Below are 25,411 nucleotides of genomic sequence, written 5' to 3'. Positions count from 1 at the left end.
TATGAACTAGTTCATCAGGGTTAGCAGAGTCCTAAGGTTATAAGTAGTGAATACTGGCCATAAAGAGGATAAAGTAAGACTTTATCACTGTAACTAGCTTTCCTGGTGATCTAGTATGTATGACTAGTTGCCACGGTATCATCTTAATGGGTTAATTAAAGATCCATCAACCCTAGATTGCAATAAATAGAAAAATCTGTTGGCTTTTATAGAGAAAAATCTGACTTACACACTGTTGAGGTTTGACAAACATACTCAAAAACAAGGCTGTGCAACTTTCAAAGTAAAGCTCGTATACATATTTATAAAAGATTTCTTGGGAGGCACAAGGTCAAAACCGGTGGGTTTTACTGAGAAAAGCTCAGTAAAAACAGGCCATGTCACTACAGAGCTCAGTGATTTCAATTTAGAGCTGTTAGGTATGGAGACAGCCACACACACACACACACACACACACACACATTAGCTTATAGGTCAAGCACAAAAAGAAACCAGGAAAACACCCACACACACGACAGAAAGCTGATTTGAATTGGCCAGTCTGTGCCAGAACATAAATATTGCACCAAATGTACCCACTAAATACAACAACCCTTTAACTCTATAATAGCTTATACTCCAACATAGAATATATCTTTATTTAGTTCATATGGGAAATAAAGGGTCTGCAAAACATACAATCCATGAAGCACCAGGAGCATCTGGTGTTTGATAGGTGCTTCTAAGTCAAAGCCTGAATGAACGGCAGTAAAGTTTAAAGAAGTGTATCAAGAAACAAAGAAAATAACTTTTACAAAACGGTTGTTTGATAAAAGCAAAGAAAAAACTCCAGCCCCAAAAACATGGAGGCAAAATTTGATACACTGAAGATTTAACTGCATTTCTGGTATCTTAAGAGTCTCGACAGATTAGCACGTGTGTTGGCATTTACAGGTGCTAACATAGCCTGGCATTTAGTGATTTTTAAAAGAAGTGCCTGAAGACGACCAAAGCAGGACGGCAATCAGTAGTACTCAAAGTTGTTCAGGGGAGAGCTCCATCTAGCGGAGTGTGTTGGGTGAAAGATGCAGCGATCAGAGTGGCTGGAGGACGTTCCTTCCTGCCTCTGAAGTGCTGCTGGCTCCAGCTCTCTCCATCTCCGACAGCTGTTCAAACACATCCCTGAGGACAAAACAAGGTCGAGTGTGAAGAAGGCTTCATTTATGTAGAGCAGTGATTTTCAACCACTGGTGTGCCGTGGAAAATTATCAAATTTAACTTAATTGATCCAAACTAGCGATGCACATTTTGAATTTTTTGTCAGACCGATAACCAACGCTCATAAGCGATTATAACCATTAACGGATGAGATTCAACACTCCATCGAGTGTCTGTGACTAGGCTTGTAGACAAACATTATTTAGCTTCTAAAAATAATTTGGCTTTGTTGAGCATCTGTGTCTGCAATAGTGACTGTCTGGCAGAGTTGGCTAATAAAATAGGACTCTTTTATGTCAATGGGTGTAGTAGCAGAAGCCTGCACAATGACCATTACTGAGTCAGAACAAACCAACTACACTGTAAGAGATGTATGTGTATTATATTTACTGTATTAGGCTGCACTGTGTCATTTTGTAACATTTTTGGTTAGTGGTGTGCAGCAGGATTTTTTTAATGAACAAAATGTGCCATGGCTCAAAAAAGGCTGAAAAACACTGATGTAGAGCACCTTGACAATGAACGCACAAACATTCAGTCCCCATAAAAATATAACATAATATACTCAGCAAGTAACTAAATATTTTGCAATTAGTTTAATAAAAAACCATAAAGGGATAGTTCAACATTTTGGCAAATTGGCCCATTGCCATAATCCCTATAGTTTTAGCAGTAGGTTCGTTAGCTTTAATTGTCGGTGTGAGCTAGTTGTAGAATGGCAGAGCCGAGCGGCGAGCTGCTCAGAGCTACGCTACAGAGGCTCATGGAATTTCTTGGTTTCTCTCATCAAACTCATCAAATACACAATCCAACAACTCCAAAACGCTCTGGTGGACAAGTTGTGACCTGCACATTCACCACGCTAGAGCTACGCTACGGAGGCTCATGGAATTTCTTGGTTTCCCTCATCAAACCTGCACATTCACCACACTATGAGATAATAACGGAACGTTCCGAGACGGAGTTGTTTTTGGGGTAAATGCAGAGACTGCTTGCCAAAAAACTGCCCCTGACGGGAACGCACATCAGTGGTTTTATATGAATTTACCTCGAAAACAATTCCGTCTTGTAACGTTCAGTTATTATCTCATAGCGTGGTGAATGTGCAGGTTTGATGAGGGAAACCAAGAAATTCCATGAGCCTCCGTAGCGTAGCTCTGAGCAGCTCGCGGCTCTGCTCCGCCGTTCTAAAAATAGCTTGCACCGACAATTAAAGGTAACAAATCTACTCCGAAAACTATAGGGATTATGGCAATGGGCCAATTTGCCAAAATGTAGAACTATCCCTTCCATACATGCAAGGAAAACAAACTAAGGCTGGCCACCTTCATTACAGTAAATACCAGTTGTATGGCTACTGTGCTAACTCACTTGTGCATGTAGAAGAAGATGTATCCACTGCGGTCACGGTCCCGCTGAACGGCCGCTTCCTGTGTGCGTGACACATCCAAGTCATTGTAGGTCAGCCACGACTGCTTCTTCATGTCGTACACGTCACTAATGTAGTGTCCTGGAGTGCAAAACAAACAAAGGTTATGTGTGGATAGTCAGTCACGTGCCATCGCATACACAAATATTGGGCAGGCAACAGGCATAAACACTGAATCTCTCTCAGTTGATCATTATGGCTGCTTGTTCCCTGATGTAAATATCAGGTCAGAAAATATGACATGACAAAAGTCTCTGTATTTCACTACACGAAACCAGCACTGAGACACAACATTAAAAACCAAATATTGCGTTTTGTCATGTTCAGTCATGGTAAAGACGTTTAGCAGTCATTAAAGGCTGTACCCTCTCAGCCTGCCATGTGTCACAATCAGAGAGGTGTCTACTAAACATTAAAGTCTGAAAAAAAAACCAGTGGCTTTCACCTCCTTTATGCAAACAAGTAACTGAAAACAACTCCAGAAGGTGTGGATAAATGTTGACACAGGATTCATCTACATCAAGAGACACAAACTCACCAGAGGAGGAGCTGCTACCAATGTGACTGACGACACTGATGAGTCTGAAGGAGTTGGCCAAGTCTCCGGTCTGTAGATGAGACGGTGCAAAGCAGGTTACTGAGTTGTTGAGGTGGACAACTTCTCTTATGGAGGAAGGGGTTTTATGTTTACAGAGCACAGCAGTTACTATTCAATGTATTGTGACTTGTGGCGGCAGGATGTGAAGTACCTCGGCGTTCCTCTTCAGGTTTTCAGCCTCTGCCTCGGTGTACTCCATGTCCAGGACGTCCTCGTTGCCAGAATCGTCGTCGGAGCACAGCAGCTCAGGCAGGGAGTTGTTGAACTCTGTTGGGAGAGAAGTGCATATTGATACATGTCTAACAGTTGCATGGCATCATCAGTATCAGTATTACTAAACTTTGTCCTTCAAGCTCTGAGCACACAGCAGTTTGTTTCTGGAAATGATTCCATTTGAAACACACAAAGAAAACTGAGCTCAAGTGGTGAGATGCTGCTTCTCCATAGAGTCGATCTGAGATTTTCCCACTGGCTACCTCCTCCTCTGCTAAATCAATGATGCTGAGCCAAAGATGCACATTGACAGCCAAGCCAGTGTTTGCTTGAGTGAGTGTCAGGCCATCAGGGGAGTTAAACAACAACAAACAACTGTGGTCGATACCTTGTAAGCTGAGCTCAGTGGCCCTCTTCAGATCATCATCCTCTCTCATCTCCTGGGCCTCCTGTGGAGTGAGGTGGGACAAGGCATTACATCACTTGCTGGAGAAAATTTCAACAATGCATTTCCATTCCCTTTCTTACTTCACGCCAGATCTATTGTACTCTATTTTTGATGAATACATACCGTAATTTTCGGACTATAAGCCGCTACTTATTTCTCACGCTTTGAACCCTGCGGCTTATACAACGATGCGGCTAATTTATAGATTTTTACTGGCTAACGGCCTCCGGGGGGCGCTCTAGCAGGAAGCGCAAGTGAGACAGACATGTGGGGAAAGATTATGCGCTGAAGAAGACACTAGTTTTGAGTTTTGGTGCAGTGTTTTATTTTCTAACCAGGCATGTTACTGTCGTGTTGTTGCTGTGTTGATGCCGCGTTGGTGCCGTACTGCCGATTTTCAGGCACAGTTAGAAAAAGAAGCATGTCAGGAACTAAGCAGGATTTCCCCCGTAGCTCTGCTACATTGTTACCTTAACTCATTGAGTGCCGCGCTCCTTTCCAAAGTTTTAGTCAAGTGTACCGGCAAATTAGACCATATTTGACTTTTTATTTTAGAGCCATAGTGTATTCTATATTATTGCCACCAACACATACTGTAGCTCATTTGAAAGGTTTAACTTTATCCTTCAAATGGCCACAAACCGTTTGTTTCTACGTGCCTCCGTTCCTGAGAAAAGTCAAGCTAAACATGGCTGGGTTTCACCAAAATCCCTCCTTTTTTTCTAGAAAAGGAGATAGAGCGTCTTTTATGAAAGGTGCTCTGTTTGTGTCTGTCGCTCTTCTGACACTCGCATTTCTGGATCAAAGGGCTCGTATAAGATAAATATACACAACAATTGTTGTTCTATTCACAAAACCACCATCGGGGGCGGGGGGGGCGCCACTAAACAACAATAACACAGACGCACCGTGCCGTGTCACAGCCTCTCGCCGCGGAACGTGAGGCTCTGCCGGCCACAGCGGCTCGCGAACACCGGTCCCGCCGGTGGTCGCGGTCCTTCTGTGGTACGGGTCGGTGATGCTGGTCTGCTTTGGTCCAGAGACCATCAGATTTTACCGCGGGAGGACTTTGGGGAGGACACGGTGTTGCTCCAGATGAAGACCGGGCGGGACAGTGGGCTGAGAGCTTCCTGGTTCAGCTCCCAGCTGCTGCAGCCTCGCGGGTGAGAGCGGAGCAGCAGCGGAGCAGCTGCGCTGCATCTGCATGCAGAACTCCGTTTGCAGAAGCTGAGTTATGATAAAAACTTCCAGATCATGAGCTGTCATGTGACTTTGATCGTCATCTATTTCAGTTCTCCTCGTCGTAGAGTCCCCAAATTTACATATAATGTGTATTAAAGTGTCTATTTTCATAATTTAAAAAAAAAGCAAAAAACGAAAAATTTCGTTTTTGGCACTCAACGCATGGGAACGAAAAACGAGAAATTACGTGGTTGGCACTCAATGAGTTAATTAAAAAGCTCTGGAATAATTGTGATGGTTAACTCGCTACATGACTTGTGACTTGTTACAGTGAGAACGGAGGCTCTCTGTCTTCACCTGGCGTCTCAGGGCTGAAAACCAACCTTGCAACATCACTACAGTACCTGCAGCCCCGGTGTCCCAGCTCTCGTCTCTGCACACCGCGACACAAACGCGCTCCGTAACCCGTAACGTTTTGTTCATGACGGTTAAGACTACACAAACACACATGCCGTAACATCGTATATGTTATGTAACGTTATCCACCTCTCCATTTATTGATTTTTCGCCGGCTTCATTGTCAACAAATGCACATGGCTAGGAGCGTAACCAAAACAACGGAAAAGCGAGCGGACTTGCATAGTTCCCTACTGTCTTTCTGTGTAAATATCTCATGTTACAACATGAAAAACCTGCGGCTTATATTCAGGTGCGGCCTATATATGTACAAAATCTATTTTCTTTTAAAATTTAGCTGGTGCGGCTTATATTCAGGTGTGCTCAATAGTCCGGAATTTACGGTAATACTGATGTCCAAAAAGACATGAGAGTGCAGAGCCGTTGCTCCGTTGTTTAAGGAAAACTCTGCAGATGTCATCTGGTTGTGATCTTACATGCTCTTGGAGGCTCTGGGCCAGAGCCTGCTGCAGCTCCTGCTCCTCCCTCTCCTGGTCCAGACTGTACTGCTGAACCCAGTCCAGCTCGCCCTGCTGCTGCACACCCTCTGGAGTCTGGTTCTCTTTGTTCTCATCCATGGTCAAGTCCAAGGAATCCAGCACGTCTACACAAGATCAGCATGTACTTCAATCCATTAGAACACCAGTGAGGTTATCTCCACTTCACACAGACGTTTGAATTAAATGAAAATATATTTGAGAATACATCTTCATATTTCAGCTAACCCAGTTTTTGTGTGAGTGTACAAAAGCCACATAAGTTTTAAACAAAGTTTCCTGGCAGGAAAAACAAAAAGCTGCGCCCCCCCCAATCTATGGATGTTCATCTCAAGGTGATGGTCTACCTGCAGGCTGTTTGCTCTCCGTTTCCAACAGATCTGTGTGATAAGCCAGGTCGTGTGCGTCCGTGTCCCCAAACCCTGTGTCTGGGCTGCTGGTTGGTTCATCCTCCATGGGGGGTGGAGCAGAAAGGCCAGCTTCTTGACGACTCATCTCCAGCACCGCTGCGAGCATTTCATCGTCATTTATTAAGTCTGCCGTGTCCATTGCTGCTCTCTGAAAGCCCGTCGAACAGTGTCAAAAACAGCAACAGAGAAAAAAAGAGGAGGTTGAATCATAAATTTTACAGATTTAAAGGCTCACCTCTTCCTGTCGGTCGTCGTCGTCGGGCAAACAGCTGCTGAGGCGACGCTTGCGATTTGTGCTCACCCTTCGGTTGAGCTCCTCCTCACAGTCAGAGTCCACGAGGATGGAGGTGCAGTTGGAGTTGGCGGCTTTCCCTCCGATCCTTCTACACACACAGCAAGTGTTCACAGCCAAGTTCAGTGATTACATTTAAAGCTAAAAGTAGGAATCAAGTCTGGCACAAACAGTCAGTATGTCAGTATGCGTACAGAACATGTTACACTTGTCAGAGCTTTACTCAACGTGATAAATATATTTCCTTTTAGCAGTTTGACATCATTATTTGTCCTACAGAATTACTAAGACTCACCGGAGCAGTGCAGTGGAGGAGTTGACCAACTGTGACGTCCTGAGTGTTCTGGACCTTTGAGGAAAACAAAGAAAACCTTGAGAAGCCTAATTATTTCCTCCAAGTTAATTTTCCATCATCCCTCAGCCAGTGGAGCTAAATTTAATGCATCCAGGTCAACCGCAAAGCTCGGCAACCTAATCCCTGCTCAGTCACTAAACAGCTCAGGATGTAATTACCCGGATTGTCAAAATATTCTCTTCATTTGTTTTAGGATTTTAGATTTAAGGTGTCTTACACGGAGGCTTGGGAGCTCCATCCGAGACTAATAGGGGGCCGTGTGGATTCGGTGCAGTGGGACAGCAGGGTCAGGTATCGGGGGATCACCACCTGCTGGCCCAGCTTGCTGTTCAGAGACAGCTGAGCGTTGAAACTGTAGCGTTTGAGGTGGAGGATGAGCACTCTGTGGGGAGAGAGAACGTCCAAAAAAAGCTTTAGTTCTAAGCGCTTCTTGTCTCACACCCGGCAGCTACTACAATTATGTTTATGCTAAGCTCTAAAAAAAAAAGTGTCAATGTGTGTATGTGTCTTTGACTTGAGCGAATACCTGGGCAGTTTGCTGAATTTATGTGTAACAGTCGCTGCTTTTCCATTGCACTTTTCACACGAGTACTCTATTTCCTCCATCTGCAAAAGGAGAAGGTAACTTCAGATAGATGTTTAAACATAATCGATGCTTTTTCATGCTGGAGTAGTTACTTTCAAAAAGGAAAAAAAGAATAGAAATAACACAACAAGCCTGGCGAATAAGACTTTTTCAGAGGAAAACGATGAGAGCTTTGATCTGTGAGTGTGAAAGCCTCACCCTAAAAAAGAGATCCAGAGAGTCCTGGATGGAGCGGAGCGGGAGGGTTTTCTTCCTGCGTGGCAGGTCGATGGACAAGTCATTGAACTGCTCTCGTTTGGTCACCACTTCGCCACAGCTGCAAAACAAGAAGGTGAAACATACCGGTTATATTCTCCAGAGCAATGGACAGTTTTGGCAAATACATTATATTAATTCTGATCATCAAGCAGGAGACACAGGCCTCACCCTTTGCAGGTGATAGTATGCTGCACTTCAAATTCCATGTTAACGGCTACAGGGCAGGTGTAGATGCGAGAGGTGTCAGCCTCTTCGCCCGGCTGACTGACTGTGGATGACGTGGCCTCCTGGCCGTTGTCACACGCCACGTGCGACAGCGACGAGGCTGCAGCTTCATTCGTCCAGCTCTTGTTCATTTTTTCCACGTCGTCCTTCAACTGGTCCAAACACTGGCTCAGGAACTCATGAGCATCCTGTAAATATGGCCAGTCACATCTAATTGTATTCATAATTGTAATACGGATTATCTGCTTGAGATTTATGTTTTGCAACATTTTCCATCTACACAAGACTTGATCTATTCAGATACTAGTTCAAGTAGCAGCACACAGTGTGAACTGCTCCCAGAGGAACCTCTTACATTCTGCATGTTTCCAGAGAAGCGCTCAGCTGTGGAGGATATGGCACTCTTCACTTTCCTCAACAGGTCCTTTTTCGTCTCTGGACAGCCAACGTCTTTCTTGACCATAAGGTGAGCAAACCGTCTGCGGGAAGTGGAGATGCAGATTTTGAATTTTTAAAAAAAAGCACCATACATGATTTTTTTTAATCTACAATGTGCAGCTGTCCACAGAGGCTGAATGAGCTTAAATGCAGTACCTGAGCAATGCATTGATGGGCACCTTCTTCCATGGGATGCTCTGCCTCAACATGTCATTGGAGAAGGAGGGGAGGCTGAAGAGAGACTGCAGGATGGCATTCATGTAACAAGTATTTCCCAGGTTGGAAAATCTGCAAAACACATGTTGAGAGACTTTCACATTACATGGCATCTTATAACATTACATAATCCATGAAAAATCCAAAAGGGAGTCCATAATAAAAAGGTTGTTCTTTCTAAAACTTGCTTTGCAAACATACGCTTGATTTTCACAATGCCACGAAAATGTTTGACGCCATTATTTTACTGAATAAAGGTAAAGCCAAAGAGAAAACTGACAGAAGCTTTTAGGATTTTAAGACACTCGCAGAATATGCAACCCATTCTCTGTTCACATTTAATGAAGCCCATCTGGTTTATTCTTACCCTTGCAGAGGGGGCTGAGGCTGTGCCAGAGTGGAGGGCCTCTGCTTGTTCCAGCCGCCGTAGTCCAGAGAGGGCCGTACCTTCTTGAAGGGAGTGGAGTGGTTGGGCAGCATGAGGCTTCTCTTAACCGTGGAGGTCTGTGCTGTACTGGACGGCCTGAGGGAATTTTTAAAAATTATTATCATTATTGACCGGCTAACCACTAGACCCCTTTATTTACATTTTAACACTTTAGCCCAGACATTGTGGCTGAACACTTAAGACACTCACCTGTCCATAAACAAGTGGCTCTGGCTGTAGTCTTTAGTCACAGATCGGCTGCCATAGAAAGATGATGGCTGAAGGGGCGTTGAACCCAGGGGAGCTGGGGGTAAAGTGAAGAAGTGGCCGGACACATAAGAAACTCTGTCCCACTCAAAACTGGAAAACTTTTGGTCAAAATAATAAATAAAAAAAGCTCTATATTTCCTGGAAATGAACCGACAAGATAAATGCTCCTGATTCTAGTAAAAGCGTTAACACAACTAGACAAAACAACACCCGACTGATAAAGACAATGCATGTTTATGAGGTTTATGAAGCACAAGTAATCAAAGACATAACCAGCTGTGGACAAAGTTTACCTGAGCTCCTGTTCTCCTCTGTTTGCTTCAACTTCTCTTTGCAGCTCAGCATAAACTTCCTGGATGGGTCTGACGTGGCCTTGTTGTTGCTAAATGTGGACATATTTTTTGAAGTTATCTTAATGTAGAAACTTAATTATTTTTTTAATGAGTTTGGACTAAAACATTTATCAATTATTCTCCACTTTGCCAGAGGCAGAAGTTATGTAATAGTAATTACATACTATTCTATAAACTAACTCTCTAGTACTCCTCTTCCTCAAAAATTAGCAGAAAAAAATACAAAAAGAAAGTAAAGACTCCAGTCAAATCATTCCTTGCATCAGCAGCACCAGTAACATTCAGTCTGGGTAGTGAAGAGTGTTGCTCTGACCTTGAGGAGTCATTTTCCTTGGGGTAATCCTCAGTCAGGTCACTTTCAGAGTTAAGAAGTCTCTTTCTCTTCTCGCTCCTTAAAAAAACAGGAGTGAGAAAACAGAAACCAATGTTATTTGTGCAGCACAGTATCACACCCACGGGTCATTCAATTAACTTCAATTAATAGACACAAAAGAAGCATGAAAACGAGGTAAAGAGCTTAGAAAAGAGGATAGAAACCAACAAAAGCCATGTTTTGTCTTGTAACATACAAGTTTTCAGATTTGGGATGCTGAGCCTCATTTGATTAGATGTATGTAAAGAATTCCTACACACAAAATCTAATATTTAGAATAAAATTGTTTCCCTAAATTAGACACATTTAATGAATAAAATATCTACCTTTAAATACAGCTAAATATCTCCTCCAAACAGTGTTAAAATGTGTACCTCACATCATACCTGTTCTCAGAGAGCCCAGTGCGAGTGGGAGTGGAGGCTGCTCTGCTTGGACTGCCCAGAGGCTTCCGTGGTGTCGTGTCCTCCCGGCCCTCTGCGCTCTGACGCCTCGGTGTTGTCTGGAAGATGTTAGGAGTCTGGACATTTAGGTTGAATGTTAAGTTTGTCTGGATAACTTTAAATGACCAACAATTGCGTGGTGTTGTGTTAGTGCTCACCTGTCTCTCCCCTGACGGACTGGTCTCATTTTTCACAGATCGGTTGCCAAGGACACTGAAGTTTGCACTTCCATGTGATGATTTTAATACTGCAAAATTGAGAAAGAGTGAGAACTCAACTCATTTATATGCTATAGTGTAGAATTATAAAGTCACACCTTACGAATATTTTAATATGTTGAGCAATGTTTTTAATGAATTGTTGATCAACATTGTGTATGATGTTGTAATTTCTAAAATAAACATTGTTGTATAGGACTACTGTCATTTATTTGTGTTTCTATGTTGTTCACGTGAAGTAGATCATGTGGGAGTAAGAGCATTATTACAATTTACTGTGACTGTTGATATGATATGAATTGAAATTGAGAAAATAATAATCACAGTCATTTAATGCTTTGTTATTACAGCAGGTGAGGGTCTATCATTAACTGCTGAATTTAAATACACAAATGGTTGTTTTGACAGATTGTCAGCATGCAATAGGGTGAAATTTACTTGTGTTTCCTTCTGTTCTGTCCATGGTTTCCCCTAGGCTCTATGACAGGAGTGTCAAACTCATTTTAGTTCAGTTCAAAATAATAGTATAATAACCCAGAAATAACGAGAACTGAAAACTTTTCCCTTCACACATGGCAAATTCATCCCAGGGGCTGGATCGGACCCTCTGACGGCCTAGTTTTTGCCCACAGGTCGCACATTTGACACCCCTGCTCTATGACTATTTTCATTACACATGGACCAAAAATATAGAAAACAATGCTTAATATCCAAATATGTGACAGTGGCAGAGCTGCAGCGACAGGTAAATGTAGAATAAATAAATAAATTATAGCTGCTGCGCAGCGATGGTTCGGGTCTGGGCTACTTTTGGGCAAATTTAGGCAATTCTGAGCAACAAACAGCAGAATAGGAAGACAGGACACTTGACCTTATAATGTTCAATTTGCATCAGTTGAGGATTGAACCCACAACCTCGGGAACCAAAGACCATTGTCTATCGCACTGAGCTAATTGACAAGTGGCATTCAACAGTGGCTTCACAAATTGAGTAAGCCATTCACTGTCGTCTGAGTCTAAGATGTTAGGAGCCTTCGCACATGGTCCAGTCCAAGCTATTTGGATTTTTAAAATTAGAAGCTTGCTGTGATGCCACCATTAGGACTATTGTCTTGTGTTTCATGTTGAGGACAACTGAGATTTTGATCTGTCATCATCATCATCATCACCCTTGCTGGGTCTCGAACTCACAATCTCTGACACCAAGAACCAGCTCCTAACTCGCTGAGCTAATTGGCTGGTAGTGAGACCTGCTGTGTAGCTTCATTTATCCACTCAGGTGAGCCAGTGCCCGGGCAGCTGTTGTGATGAAATGGTCAAAATTTCAGAAATTCAGTCATCTAAACAAAAATCTGATAATACATAAATTGCATCTTGACAGCATGGAAATGTTGGTGATTTGTTTTTAATGATAAGTGTTTTGCTTCATAAGAGAAAATCTGATGTTTAAAAATTCCACACTCACATTGACTGCAGTTGTTCCCATGAGAGCAGAATTCAAAATGTTCTCAAAAATTCAGTTTTTGAATTAAAATTCTGATATTTGCTAAACTTCATCAACCATGACTCCAGAATATTCTCATTTTTTTCAGGAAGTTTGAAAATATATTTATCAAGAATTTGATGGTATATGTTTACAGTAGTGTTTACAGTCAAACGTTTTCATGCACTGTAGGCTCAATTTTTGCTTAATCAAAAATCTGAGAAACAAGTTTTGTGGAGGACAGTCTGGAGATGCTCTGTAGCAAGTTTGGTGTCAACTGAGCAAAAATTGTGGGAGGAGATACATTTTAAAGGTTTTACAGTTATTGAAAAAAACAGAGTGATGGACTTCATAATTTGTAATGAGTTTAAGTGGACAAAAGTTTCAGCAGTATTGAGGCTACATTGTGGTGAAGTTTCAACACTGTAGCATCTACCGTTGGTTTGGTAGGAATTTTTAAAGTTTTTAAATTTAAACGCTTATTGTGCCCCCCCTAGGAGGGGGGGTACATGTCCTTGGAGTTGAGTGAATCTGGCATGGGGTTGGATGTTTCTGTGAAGTTTGGTGAGTTTTCACCCATGGGAAGTATGACTTCCTTGGAAGAAGAAAGAAAGAAAGAAAGAAAGAAAGAAGAAGAAGAATTCCTAGGAATACAATAGTGTCCTGGCAGCTGTGCTGCCCGGACCCTAATAAATACTTACTTGGTTTTGCCTGCCTCAGCTTCTCCAGGTATTCTTTTGTCTTCTGAGCCAGAGATGTGGGCATCTTATCCAAGGTGATGACACTGTTGTCCTTTAAAGTCAGCATGATTCGGTTCATGCTCTGGTTAATGTTCTTCACATTCTGGTTCAGCTGAGGGCACGAAAAACATTTCAGTCAAATTTCACTACATTTCATGACTGTGATTGTATCACATTTAAGTTTATCTTCCAAATACTTTGAGCAGCAGTCTTTCAAAAAAAATAATTTAATTATTTTATGTGCTTATTAACTACCAAAATATTTAATATACAGATGCACCTATAATTTATGACTTCAGTAATTAAAAAATAACATTGCATTAGTGAGGTCTCACAAAATATAAACAACTGTTTGTCTTAAACCTCATGCACTGTAGTCTTGAAAGGTGGTGGTTGTCAGAAAGCTAATAGAAACATGGCAGAATATTCAGGCAGCAAAAATCACTCTCTCGTCTACTGGTCTCCATTTGCTCAGTGTGATATAGATGTTCACATTGATGACAGAACATTAATAAATACACAGCCTTTTTGGACAGGTGGGGGTTACTCTTTCATTCACAAACTAAGTGATGAAAGTAAGACGACTAATAAATATGAAAACAATTATGCCATAAACACTACAATAAACTAGTCAGTGACCAAAACAAAAAGAAATCAAATCAAATATAACTGTGATATTAGCAGAGACACAGCAATAATGATCATTCTCATTACATCATAACTAACAAATATCATGGGTCACTGGCACAGCAACTCTTGCAACCTATGTGTCCTGACCACACTGAAGGACCACCCACTCCATTGACATCCTCTGCCACAGTGTAATTAGCTATGAATGTGTTATTTGACAGTACATCTACTATGAATATTATGGCAAATCTTGAAACTGACAAAGTATATACTGGAAGCGTTCAAGGACAGGCTTAAAATAAGTTGGTCTATTTTGCAAATTGTGTATGTTGTCTTTTCAGAAAAATGGCATGCACCAACAATTAGCTATCCCATCATCTAATATCCACACAGTGAGTGATCCTAGTTCTACAGATGAGAAAAATTGAAAACTGCACAAAACTACCACTTCAAGGCGATACCTCGGCATCTGGACCCATGACTAGGTAAGGGCAAACTAAAAATCTGAACAATACCTGGAAAGTTTTGGATGCTCCACCACAGTTGAACCGTAGACAGAGGTTGACTTTGTTGTCCTTTTCCAGGATTTCAAAAGTTCCTTCTTTCCATCTGGTGGTACCCAGGTCCAGGCTGGTGAAGCGGATCTTAACAGCACCACCGCTGGAGAGTTTGGGCACTATGGTTGCCATGGCTTACTATCCAGTTGGTGCACTATGGAGGTTGGGACTTGTGATCCAGCAAATCCTGAACAAGAGAAATGATATAATCTGCGTCAACAATCAAACCAATGTGCAGCCACCACAGAGAGTATTAAAACAAACTTACTATGCTTTGACCACATCAGTGTGTTTACATAACACTGTCCATAACTTCCTTAACAGCTAAAAATGTTAGGTCAGGTGCAAACTGTCAATACTGTCATGGCACTTTAAATTGTTAACATTACAGTAGACCAGTGAGCTTGATATTAAAGCTCACTGACTGGGAAACATTAGCACCAATATCATTCATCTTACTAAAACACACAGTACTTTGCTAGGAGTAACAGATTACGGAGCTGTTGCGCATCATTTTTTTTTTTAAAGTTACTGATCTTATTAAAAAAACGTAAATAAGTACCCCACGTTGACCACAGCTTTAGTAGTGAGTTTAAAGTCACAACAAACTCCAAGTCAACCAAAAGCATCGCCACACAACAGCTAACAGTACACGGTTCAATACAACACACAAAATAAGATCTCAGTAAGGTTACTATTTTGACTATCAAGGTTGGACGTTTTAACTAAACTCGCGGCGTGTGTTAAGTCGCTAGCGGTCCCATTAACAGCCAGTGTAGTGTAGCCTGTTTGTATTAGCCATCAAACTAGCCCGATGGCCAATTTGTATCGCAGTAGCAGAAACGAGCCAAGGAGCCCAACACACAGCGACCAGCGTCCATCATCTGTAGCGACGTTAATGTTATCCTGACAAGACGGCCACAACCACGAAAAATGTCAAAAAGCAGTAAAGTTACTAAGAGCCGACCGGGCAGCTGTATGTCTGGGATGCACATAATGTCGTCCACTCCTGTACAGACGCTGAATGGATGGAGGAGGCCGACATTAGCAAGACGGCTAGCAGGCTAGCGAGCGCTAGCTAACTGGCTAATTTGCCTGATTGTAATTTGGTGATGAAACAGTGTCACAGTTTGGTTACTTGTTCGCACTCCTTTACCTGTCGGTGATATGCGCTCGCCTTGAAACGTTTAAATCACAGTATCGTCCTCGCAGGTCCTCCGAGGGCAGAAAGTTTGTTTTGCCGGCATTCACCTGCTCTCCAGTATGAGTGTTGTTGACACCGGAGCTGCACACTACGCCTCGCAACACTGCGCGATGATGGCGGGAATGTGAAATTTTACAACGGAAATGAATACCGAGAGTACGTCCGATCCTCCTCTCGCGATGCTTCACTCATGTATTTGTATTCCGTTTACCTCCATTGCTAAACAGAAAAACCTCCGCTGCATTTTGTTATTTGACCAGGAGGTATATGTTTTGACTTCCAGAGGGTTTTATTAATAGTTTTAAATGTAAATATTCACGCTTTGTTAGTATATTATCTCAATTAAGATATGTTGCTTGCAATGCTGTTGTACTGGACTCCACTCGTCAAGACATTTAGCAGCTAGCTTGCGCTAGCTGTCCGCACTGTTAGTTACACCAACTTTGTATCATTGGAGCCGCGTTAGTTTGCCACTACGACACAATTCAAGTGATACAGTATTTTAACTACACCTCGGGACCACCAAGACCTCCAGATAATGCTGGCGACGGGAGCAGTAAGTATCCAAAGTCACAGTAGCTTAGTATACGGCGGTGTAGGTTGGCTACCGAGAATACGTAACCCTAACCCCCGTACTTATTCTTTTGTTTCTCTTCTAAACTGCTTGTATCTATTAAAAGCATACCATTCAATCCTGCATAACAGAAATATAAATCGTTGTTATTTTGTAACATGTCCAGCTCTTTATTAAAGTCTCTTATGACTTCATGAATGTATTCACGTTTCCTCCAAATTCGCCATGACATGTGGTGTCTTAAAAAACTTAAAGACCTTACTAAAACCTGAAATGAATAGTTTATATTTGGCTGCACAGTTTGTAAATGACTGGGTCACCGACTAAGTATAAAATTACATTTTGATTGTGACATAACCCATTGTACGCCTAATCATAATTACAGTTGGAGCTCAGCAAACCAACCAATTAATTCAGTGACGTCACAGGATAAAGCTTATCGTAAACTCAGATATAATTTTAAATGCCTTAATTAACATTGTGTGATGCTAGATTGTGATTCTAATAGTAATTTTACAACAAAAAATGCAAAAACACAGAATATATAATTTCTCATCCCATTGTATTGATGTTTACCTTGATGGGAATGATACATTATCTACCCTTCCTTTTATAGGCTGTGACTAATGTCACAGCTCTGGCCCAGGTTGACCGGGAGAAGATCTACCAATGGATCAATGAACTGTCTAGTCCAGAAACCAGAGAAAATGCCTTGCTTGAACTAAGCAAGAAACGTGAATCAGTACCAGACCTTGCTCCGATGCTCTGGCACTCTTGTGGCACTATTGCCGCTCTGTTGCAGGTATGTCCCACGTCCCATTCAGAATCTTTTCATCTCTTTGGTAACTGCTTGTGTCTCCATCCACTGTTGTGTGGCCCTGTTAATATATTTAACTGATTTCTCTCTACATTTGTTTTTTTTCATTAGGAGATAGTGAACATCTACCCATCTATAAATCCACCCACGCTTACTGCTCACCAGTCTAACAGAGTGTGTAACGCCCTGGCACTTCTGCAGTGTGTCGCCTCACATCCGGAGACACGGTAATGTGAATTCAGTGTAACAGAAAATTGCTCTGTGTTTTGTAAATGACTTGTTTCTGAGTCAAATAAAGGTGAAAATGTTAATGGCATACATTTATAGGGATGGGAATTTCTTGATGCGAGCAGTGTGATTATTCAGTGAATTTTAAAGGTAATGCCAAAGATCTGACAATGAAGCTATTTTGCATCGCCAGTTAAGTTATAACTGGAAATTTGTTTTCTTAATCTTGTACTTAGGTTTATTGACAGGGGGAATACGACTTAAATCTGAAAGGGATAGTTCAGCATTTTGGCAAATTGACCCATTGCCATAATTCCTATAGTTTTAGGAGTAGGTTTGTTACCTTTAATTGTCTGTGCAAGCTATTTTTAGAACAGTGGAGCAGAGCCGTGAGCTGGTTGGAACTACGCTATGGAGGCTCATGGAATTTCTTGGTTTCCCTCATCAAATACACACTCCAACAACTCAAATGCTCTGCTGGACAAGTTGTGACCTGCACATTCACCACGCTATGAGAAATTAACGGAATGCGCATCAGCGGTTTTGCATGAATTTTTCCTTGAAAACAACTCCGTCTCGTAACGTTGTGTTATTATCTCATAGCGTGGTGAATGTGCAGGTCACAACTTGTCCACCAGAGCGTTTTGGAGTTGTTGGATTGTGTATTAGATGAGTTTGATGTGGGAAACTAAGAAATCCCATTAGCCTCCGTAGTCCTAGCTCTGAGCAGCTTGCAGCTATGCTCTGCCGTTCTAAAAATAGCTTGCACAGACAATTAAAAGTAACAAATTTACTCCTAAAACTACAGGGATTATGACAATGGGCCAATTTGCCAAAATGTTGAACTATTCCTTTGAAAGTCGAGCTGAAATCTCTGTTCTTTCTGAGTGTAAGGTAAATAAAATGTTTAACTTTCTTCATTGATCAAGGCTATAAAAGTAAAAGTGAAGTTTATGTTTTGATGTTTATTGCGGTATTTAAGTCAAGTCACATTAATTCTTTGTCCTTCTCCAGGTCGGCTTTTCTTGCTGCTCATATCCCCCTTTTCCTCTACCCCTTCCTGCACACTGTGAGCAAAACACGGCCTTTTGAGTACCTGCGCCTCACCAGCCTCGGAGTTATAGGTAAACTCTACCTCTGTTTTAGGTGTTTTTATTTCTTTTACACCGAAACCATGTCTACATTATTGTCTTCATTTTCTGCAGGCGCCTTGGTCAAAACTGATGAACAAGAAGTGATTAACTTTCTCCTCACCACTGAAATCATCCCCCTGTGTCTCCGTATCATGGAATCAGGCAGCGAACTCTCTAAGACGGTACGTTACTATTACTATTACACCTGCTGTTCAAACACTCCTCTAACAGACATATTCCAAATATGATGAGTTTGTTTAAAACGTGTGTAGCTCCACAAAATATTCCTCCCTTCATAACCACTTGTCCAAATGTTTAACCCTGTTTAATATCTTCCATTGAAATTCATGAGCACTGTATTAGTTTCAGTTAAACTGTATTTGTTAATTCTTACATTATAGATAAGAAACAGTATATTTATATTATTTTCTGAAAGGGTTTTACAGCTTATTTCCCTCCTTTTTTGTATTGCAGGTTGCTACCTTCATACTGCAGAAGATTCTTCTGGATGACACAGGGCTGGCCTACATATGTCAGACTTATGAACGTTTCTCTCATGTGGCCATGATCCTTGTAAGTGTCCCTTGAGAAACATTGATTGACTTCAACCTTCCTAGTCATCAGTATGACACTTGGCATGAGTTTTAAAAGATATTCTGTCAGCATATCTGCATATTTTTTCTTTTCTATTTTTCTGTGCAGGGCAAAATGGTGTTGCAGCTCTCCAAGGAACCATCAGCACGTCTGCTGAAGCATGTTGTTCGCTGCTACCTTCGCCTCTCAGATAACCTCAGGTAGAGCCATATTCAGCAGAGGGATTATACTGAAACTTGTTGCCTATTTTTAGATGTGGTGATTTGTGTAAACGGTCAACAGTCAGAGCTGTAACATATATTAAAGGTATAATGTGTAGGAATTCCCCCCATCTAGCGGTGCGGTTGCATATCAGAACGTATTCTTGATGTTGCATTCACGTGAAATTGGGCAGACGTCAGACAGACAACAGACGCTGCATGTAACAGGATAAACAAGTGTCTATGTAAACAAGTGCATCTGAATGCAACATCAGTGCCTCCATCCTTCCTGACACTACACAGTGGTGACAGTTTTAACAGGCGCTACCTGGAAAACTTTCTGTGGTTACCTATAGAGAGCCTAAGCGGAAGCAGGAAGTAACGGCGCCATGGGACCTCAACTCTGAAAAACTCGCCATACAAATGAACGGGACTGAAAGTTTTATTTCGTGATCCGATTTAATTGCGCCATGAGAAAAAAATATGTCCTCTACCTGTTTAAAACATCACGTTTCATGCCAAGAAATCAGCCGTTTATCATAAAATGGCAACAGAAGAATGTATTCTGTGTAAAGACCGCTCTACGGACTACAGATCTGTGTCCCACAAAAAATACGTCACCAACTGACACAGGAAGCGATATTTTTTTTCGTAGGATGAGTCCGGGAAAGTCCCGCCTTTCCCGCCGGTCCCGCCTCTGATTGGCTAGAAGGACTCTCGCCTGAGTGGTTGTTTGTTTTGGTTGTGAAACGGCTGTGAAACGCAGGCTGTCGGCAAAGCGTGATAAGTGCCTAGATCTACCTGGACTCTCTCTACTTATCTGGCCTGTCTACACTCTACCTGGTCTTTTTACTAAACTTAACCAACTCCTTTCTTTATTGCCTAAACCTAACCAATGGCACAATTACACTTCTCACTCAAACTCAAAATGTAAACTTGGACTCTCTCTACTTATCTGGCCTGTCCAGCCTCTACCTGGTCTTTTTACTAAACTTAACCAACTCCTTTCTTCATTGCCTAAACCTAACCAATGACACAATTACACTTCTCTCAAACTCAAAATGTAAACTTGGAATATAAATTTAAAAACTAAATTTTTCGGAATGTGGAACCAGCGGGGATCGAACTCGGATTCACCACACCACAGGCGAAAACGCAAACTGCTACGCCACGGCGTCTGATTACATTTCATATTTCAGTTGTGTGTATTTTAGTTTACTACAGTACTGTTGTGAGATGACGTCAATCGGATCACGAGATAAAACTTTCAGTCCCGTTCATTTGAATGGCGAGTTTTTCAGAGTTGAGGTCCCATGGTGACCGTTACTTCCTGCTTCTGCTTAGGCTCTCTATGGTCACGCTGCCACTGAACGTAGAAAATGGTGATTCCAAATGGCCGATTCGGTTCGGTGCGTCACCCACTTATGTATTTGTAACGACTTGTAACAACTCATTCTAAGGTACGAGAAAGCTTTCATTTGTATGTGGGTGTGATTTCGACTTCAGTGAAATACGTATTTATGAAAGTAATTTGATTTTTGCTAATAAAAAGCCAAATAAGTTACATACTGGGGCTTTAAAACCAGACAGAGATGATATTGATTGTCAGTAGCTGCCACTAGGAGGAGCTGTGGGCCATTGAAACAGTGTGTCGGTTAAATGGCTTTGTCAGTCTGTGGTGGGAACTTAATTTTTGCCTACAAACTGAAAGAAATGATCTAATAATTAATTTATTGCTATTAGAGTGATTGGATTTCCAATAAGTGTTTTCACATAATCTGGTGTTTTTTTTCAATAGTGGAGATAAACCTCCTCACCTGAAGTACAGACCAATCCTGCTTAAATCAAAAATAATTACCTTTCCATGATTCACATTTTTATGAACATGACATTAACAGCAGTGACACTGGCTCTGTCTGAAATCACACTCTCCCACTGAGTGATTCTGCACCTGTCAGTAGCCACGGTTACACAGCCTGTTCAAGGTGGCCCTGTTGCTGCTGAATTGCACCCTGCCGTTCTGCATGAAAGGTACACAGAACACAGAATGGGGAGCAGAGCGGACATCGTTTTTCCTTCCAGATCGACGTCTGTAAAAGAGACACCCAACACTGCAGGACAGACACCAGCCCTGTCCTGGTGCAAGACACCTCTGCTTCTGCAGTGCTGGAATATTATATAAAATCACACAGAGGGGGGCGTTACACTGCTTTTGTTTGGTTTAATGTCAATGAGCAAAGGCTGGATCTCACGTTACTGCACACTTTTGTTTAAACTAAGTAAATATTCTCAGAGGAGAGGGAGGAGAGATAAACTGATCACAAAAGCAAAAAGGAGAGTGCACAGGCGACGTCAGGCTGAATAGAGTTTGATAAACTGCAGCTGGATTTGAATTTTACCCAACAGAGTCTACATGAAGCTGAGGAGCCACACGTTCCCACATGGATCTGCTATACATGGCTCCTGTGGGAAGCCTTGTTTTATCAACGTTTACTGATATAGTTTATTGGCCTGATAGTTAAAATACGGTCCATTATAGCTTGTATCCCTTTAAGTGATCAATAATGCATGTCAGGAAAGCACATTGCAGATGGAACCAGATTGGTAACCAGCTATAGAATAGCCTCTCCTCTTTTAAGTTTCCCCATGTGTGTGAATGTAATCTTGACACATGTAGAGAGGTACAGGCTGTTTGACCCTCTCTACAGCGTGAAGCCATCAACACAAGAGGCTGTTTACCTTAGTGATTGTGCAATATCACTGATTTATGTATTGCCAATACCAATACCGATACATTTTACAAAAGCTTCATGTATGAAGAGGGGGGAAACAAAAGAACAGACAGTTTCAAATGATAGTTTTGCAATGACACTAAAACACAGACTACCTTTCTTTGGTTTAGTTTTAATTGTCAGTGGAAATTATACACTGAAAAATAGACATTAAATGCAAGGGTGTAACCATGGTATGTGGGAAAGTGCATTTCACACAATTCTATGGCATTAATATAGGAAAATTTGACTGCATTGACCATTTGAATTCACATTTAAAGGAATAGTCTGAAAAAAGCAAATAAATCACAGCTTATCTTTCTTATTCTTTCATTAGAAACACTTTTTCTCAAGAATAACATCCAAACTCCTGCTCTCATGAGATCTATGGGTTGAGATGTGTGTGTGGCTGTGTGTGCAAATTATTTTCCCCAACCATAGTTCGCCTAAGAGGTGGAAGAAAATAACGGTCTACTGCCATAAAAATAGTTGTTAACCCCAGATTAGTGCAGACTGATGATAGTATTAATACTTTCTTATGAGTATTGAGTATCAATCTGCACATCACTAGTTTACATTATAGCACAATGCTGTTGACTGAACTGACTGTGGTTGTGTTCTTCCTCCAGAGCCAGAGAAGCCCTGCGCCAGTGTTTGCCCGACCAGCTGAAAGACAGCACCTTCGCCCAGGTGCTGAAGGACGACACCACCACCAAGCGCTGGCTCGCTCAGCTGGTCAAGAACCTGCAGGAGGGCCAGGTCACCGATGCTAGAGGCATCCCACTGGCCCCGCAGTGACAGGGGACAACACGTGCACTGACAGTGGACACAGAAGGACTCCCTCAACGCTGTCTACAATTTTGTATTTTGTAAAAATGTGGTGCTAAGACTGCCAGCAAAGCATAAGGGACTTAATGATACAGGAGGATGTTTGGCTCTGGATGAATTAATATCCACAGATCTGTCTGTCAGTGCATCACGTCCACATGAAGCTTCTGTCACAACAGATTGTTTTTTTTCTGTTTTTTTTTTTTTTTTTTTTTTTTAGAGATTGAAAGAGAGAGAGTCTGATGAATGGTAGATTTCCAAAAGCTAATATTGATACCTATATTTGAGGATAATAATATTGGTATTTGCTTATATTTGTTTTTGACATAAAAAGTTTTGAAGAGCTCCCTCAGAATTGGTTGAATAAAATGTTGATTTAAAAAGGATGGATGCATATTATTTTTTAAGACTACTAAAAAAAAACTGACTATAAGACATTAATTGAATTTGTACCCATAATTGAATAAAATCAAAATAATAGTTTATACACTGAATGCATAAAATTAGGGCTGCATAATAAATCAAATGTATTTAAACTTATAGTATGGCCAAATACCCACATTGCAAGGGCCGAGACTTATTTTGAAAATCATATTTTTCGACCTAAAGAGATGTGTCTGGTACAAGACCCAACCAAAATCACATCATCATTTTCTATATTCTTTTTTTTTAAAGTATATTTTTTGGCTTTTCATGCCTTTATTTGATAGGACAGTTGAGAGTGTGACAGGAAATGGGAGGCAGAGATGGGGGGAATGACATGCAGGATAGGGCCGTCCGACGCGGGACTCGAACCGGGGCCACCTGCAGCGAGGACTATAGCCTCAACACATGGGGCGGGTGCTCTACCAACTGAGCTAAACTCCGCCCCTCATTTTCTATATTCTTTAAGTGAAAATGAAAAGTAAAACCTATTGTTCCAGCTGAATCATTGTGTCTCTGTTCAATATTTGCCTAAATAATTGCATAGGGTGTTTTTTGCATACAAGTATGTGCATCCATATTTAAAATGCCTAAAAGTATCAATATATGGATAGATACAAGGGGAATCCGGAGTATAGCTACATCTACTATTTTATTTTTTTATTTTTTTATTTTTGACTAAGCTATCAACATGTATATAGGTTGTGAAAAATCAGAATAATTACACATGAAGTTCTAAAGCCAAAGATTTACAGTTTGTAATGATACAGGGAAGCAGAAGTAAACCTAAAATTTATTTTTTCGTAAAACAAAACATTCACTGACATAGGAGCCCCATGAATTAGAATAGTACAAGTACATGAAATACAATAAAAGTAAACCAGATAGAAAACAGATATTTATACCATCAGTCACCCACATACAGAGTAACAGCTCTGTTCGAAGGTGTCGATTTTTCAGTTGGAGACAGTCACTCACTCCATTGTGTGTTGACATTCTTCAGTCTCTTGGTCAGTGTTTTTGTATCTTTCCAGTTCACAGTCATCATTTTCTTAGCAATCAGTAAAGGTTTTCGTGAAAAGTATCTTTGATCTGAACTGTAGCAGAAATATTGTATATCAGTGAGTCGGTTTCTTCTTTGACTGTCTTGCGGAATCCTTGGATTACTGGACGGTCCCAAGAGACATGTGAATGGTGTCCAATGTTTCCACATTTTCTCCAACACAGTTCCACATTAGCTTCTTTCACATATGATGAAATTATGAGAGGTGTATTAAAATACCTTACTTTTTAATGTCCAGTCAATTTCTTTCCATCGCTGACTATTAATTCCTTTATAACAATTTGTGCACAGCTCTTCCCATACATTATCTGTAATTATAGCATTTAATGCCAGTTCCCATTTCCCCTTAATACTTCCAGTATTTTGCAGGGTATCATTTATAAGCAAAAACATTTTTTAATGAGGGTATATTGCAGTGAGTAAAGTGTCAGGGGGACTATGGTAGGTGGTGGGAGGGATTCCCGGGTTGATGGTTTAATTCCTGGTTTCCCTGATCCAGGGTTGGGTCAGTAAGATCATGTGAATGGTGATCTTCTGTGGCAAGTGAAGCAGCTGAAAAACAACAACAAAATTGCAGTCAAAGTTATCTTTCATATAATTCCATAACCTCTTGTTCTGTCAGATAGAAAAGTGGCTCACCTGAGTGCTCCATCTAACAGCCAGAAACACTTAAACTGATGAGCTTTCATTTCCTGTTACCGGTACATTAACAGACTGTTGCCCCCCTTCGGATCCATTAATGCTCAACAGCGGCTGAGATGGATGTGATCGTATCTTGGACACACCTACGTCCTATACGGCCTTCCATTTGTGAGCAAATCTGATCCCTTTGGGAGACCATCCTAAGTACGTATTGTTGTTTTTTTGTCCGTTTACCTTTTATGAGACGAGCTGCAGTAGCTAAAGTCATTACGGGCCTGGTCCGGGGAGCCTTGCAAAAGCAGGAGTGCATTACTGTGAGTGGGTTGAAAATTAGGAAAGTGATGTTTTTATTGTGATCTTTGTGTTGCTATTTGTGATTTAGAAGTATGTTCAACTACATTAGACAGCATTAGAGCATCAGCGTGATAAAAAAAACTGTCGTCTACAAATCACAGCTCCTCTCTGCAGTGTGTGGCACACTGCCAAGTTTGACAGTATAGTCTTCCCTAGGTCTCTTGAACAGTGGCGTATTCAGGGACTGGGCTAGAGGCATTCTATACATTGTTTATACTGGCTTTTGTCAAGTAATTCTTTTCTCATTGAGGTTTTCTATCACAATTGTATGTTGCCACTCTTGAAT

At 41.3% G+C, this 25,411-nt stretch overlaps 2 protein-coding genes across 4 annotated transcripts; one reads left to right on the top strand and one right to left on the bottom strand.

Moving 5' to 3' along the window:
• Window positions 1-600: 600 nt before the first annotated feature.
• Window positions 601-15,681, bottom strand: usp37 (ubiquitin specific peptidase 37). 2 transcript variants are annotated; one of them, XM_085765728.1, is made up of 24 exons: window positions 15,451-15,681; window positions 14,253-14,481; window positions 13,069-13,219; window positions 10,825-10,913; window positions 10,610-10,725; window positions 10,164-10,241; window positions 9,791-9,879; window positions 9,438-9,531; window positions 9,168-9,323; window positions 8,741-8,872; window positions 8,502-8,625; window positions 8,090-8,334; window positions 7,862-7,979; window positions 7,604-7,683; window positions 7,295-7,459; window positions 7,018-7,071; window positions 6,666-6,813; window positions 6,368-6,578; window positions 5,961-6,127; window positions 3,826-3,886; window positions 3,376-3,491; window positions 3,165-3,234; window positions 2,569-2,707; window positions 601-1,161 (listed from the first exon to the last, which is right to left on the bottom strand). In XM_085765728.1, the coding sequence occupies exons 2-24, from the start codon at window positions 14,424-14,426 to the stop codon at window positions 1,074-1,076; spliced, it is 2,865 nt and encodes a 954-aa protein (XP_085621854.1). In that variant the 5' UTR covers window positions 14,427-14,481; window positions 15,451-15,681; the 3' UTR covers window positions 601-1,073. The 2 variants fall into 2 exon arrangements, with proteins under 2 accessions (XP_085621854.1, XP_085621853.1); XM_085765727.1 differs by having other exon boundaries at window positions 10,610-10,743; window positions 15,451-15,622.
• A 9-nt stretch (window positions 15,682-15,690) lies between these two features.
• LOC146964567 (CCR4-NOT transcription complex subunit 9-like) lies at window positions 15,691-23,064 on the top strand. Of its 2 annotated transcripts, XM_085765731.1 has the most exons (8): window positions 15,691-16,054; window positions 16,689-16,874; window positions 17,001-17,116; window positions 18,132-18,241; window positions 18,323-18,432; window positions 18,725-18,823; window positions 18,953-19,044; window positions 22,445-23,064. In XM_085765731.1, exons 1-8 carry the CDS (start codon window positions 16,037-16,039, stop codon window positions 22,611-22,613), a joined length of 900 nt encoding a protein of 299 aa, XP_085621857.1. In that variant the 5' UTR covers window positions 15,691-16,036; the 3' UTR covers window positions 22,614-23,064. The 2 variants fall into 2 exon arrangements, with proteins under 2 accessions (XP_085621857.1, XP_085621856.1); XM_085765730.1 differs by having other exon boundaries at window positions 18,132-18,432.
• The last annotated feature ends 2,347 nt before the right edge of the window (window positions 23,065-25,411 follow it).

The sequence above is a fragment of the Trachurus japonicus genome, chromosome 21 (assembly GCF_045865225.1).
Source record: "Trachurus japonicus isolate A0001 chromosome 21, Traja_1.0".
In the NCBI taxonomy this organism is placed as follows: Eukaryota; Metazoa; Chordata; class Actinopteri; order Carangiformes; family Carangidae; genus Trachurus; species Trachurus japonicus.
Note: the sequence above shows the minus strand (reverse complement) of the source record. Positions and strands in the feature narration are given on the sequence as shown.

Bases quoted from the DNA above. Each gene is read 5' to 3' on its own strand.
- LOC146964567 (XM_085765730.1), top strand. The intron at 17,117-18,131 runs GTAATGTGAATT...GTCCTTCTCCAG, and splicing joins GCCTCACATCCGGAGACACG to GTCGGCTTTTCTTGCTGCTC. The intron at 19,045-22,444 runs GTAGAGCCATAT...TTCTTCCTCCAG, and splicing joins CGCCTCTCAGATAACCTCAG to AGCCAGAGAAGCCCTGCGCC.
- usp37 (XM_085765727.1), bottom strand. From the start codon at position 14,426: ATGGCAACCATAGTGCCCAAACTCTCCAGCGGTGGTGCTGTTAAGATC. The intron at 8,335-8,501 runs GTAAGAGGTTCC...CCATATTTACAG, and splicing joins TCTCTGGAAACATGCAGAAT to GATGCTCATGAGTTCCTGAG. The intron at 3,235-3,375 runs GTACTTCACATC...TCTCATCTACAG, and splicing joins ACCTGAAGAGGAACGCCGAG to ACCGGAGACTTGGCCAACTC.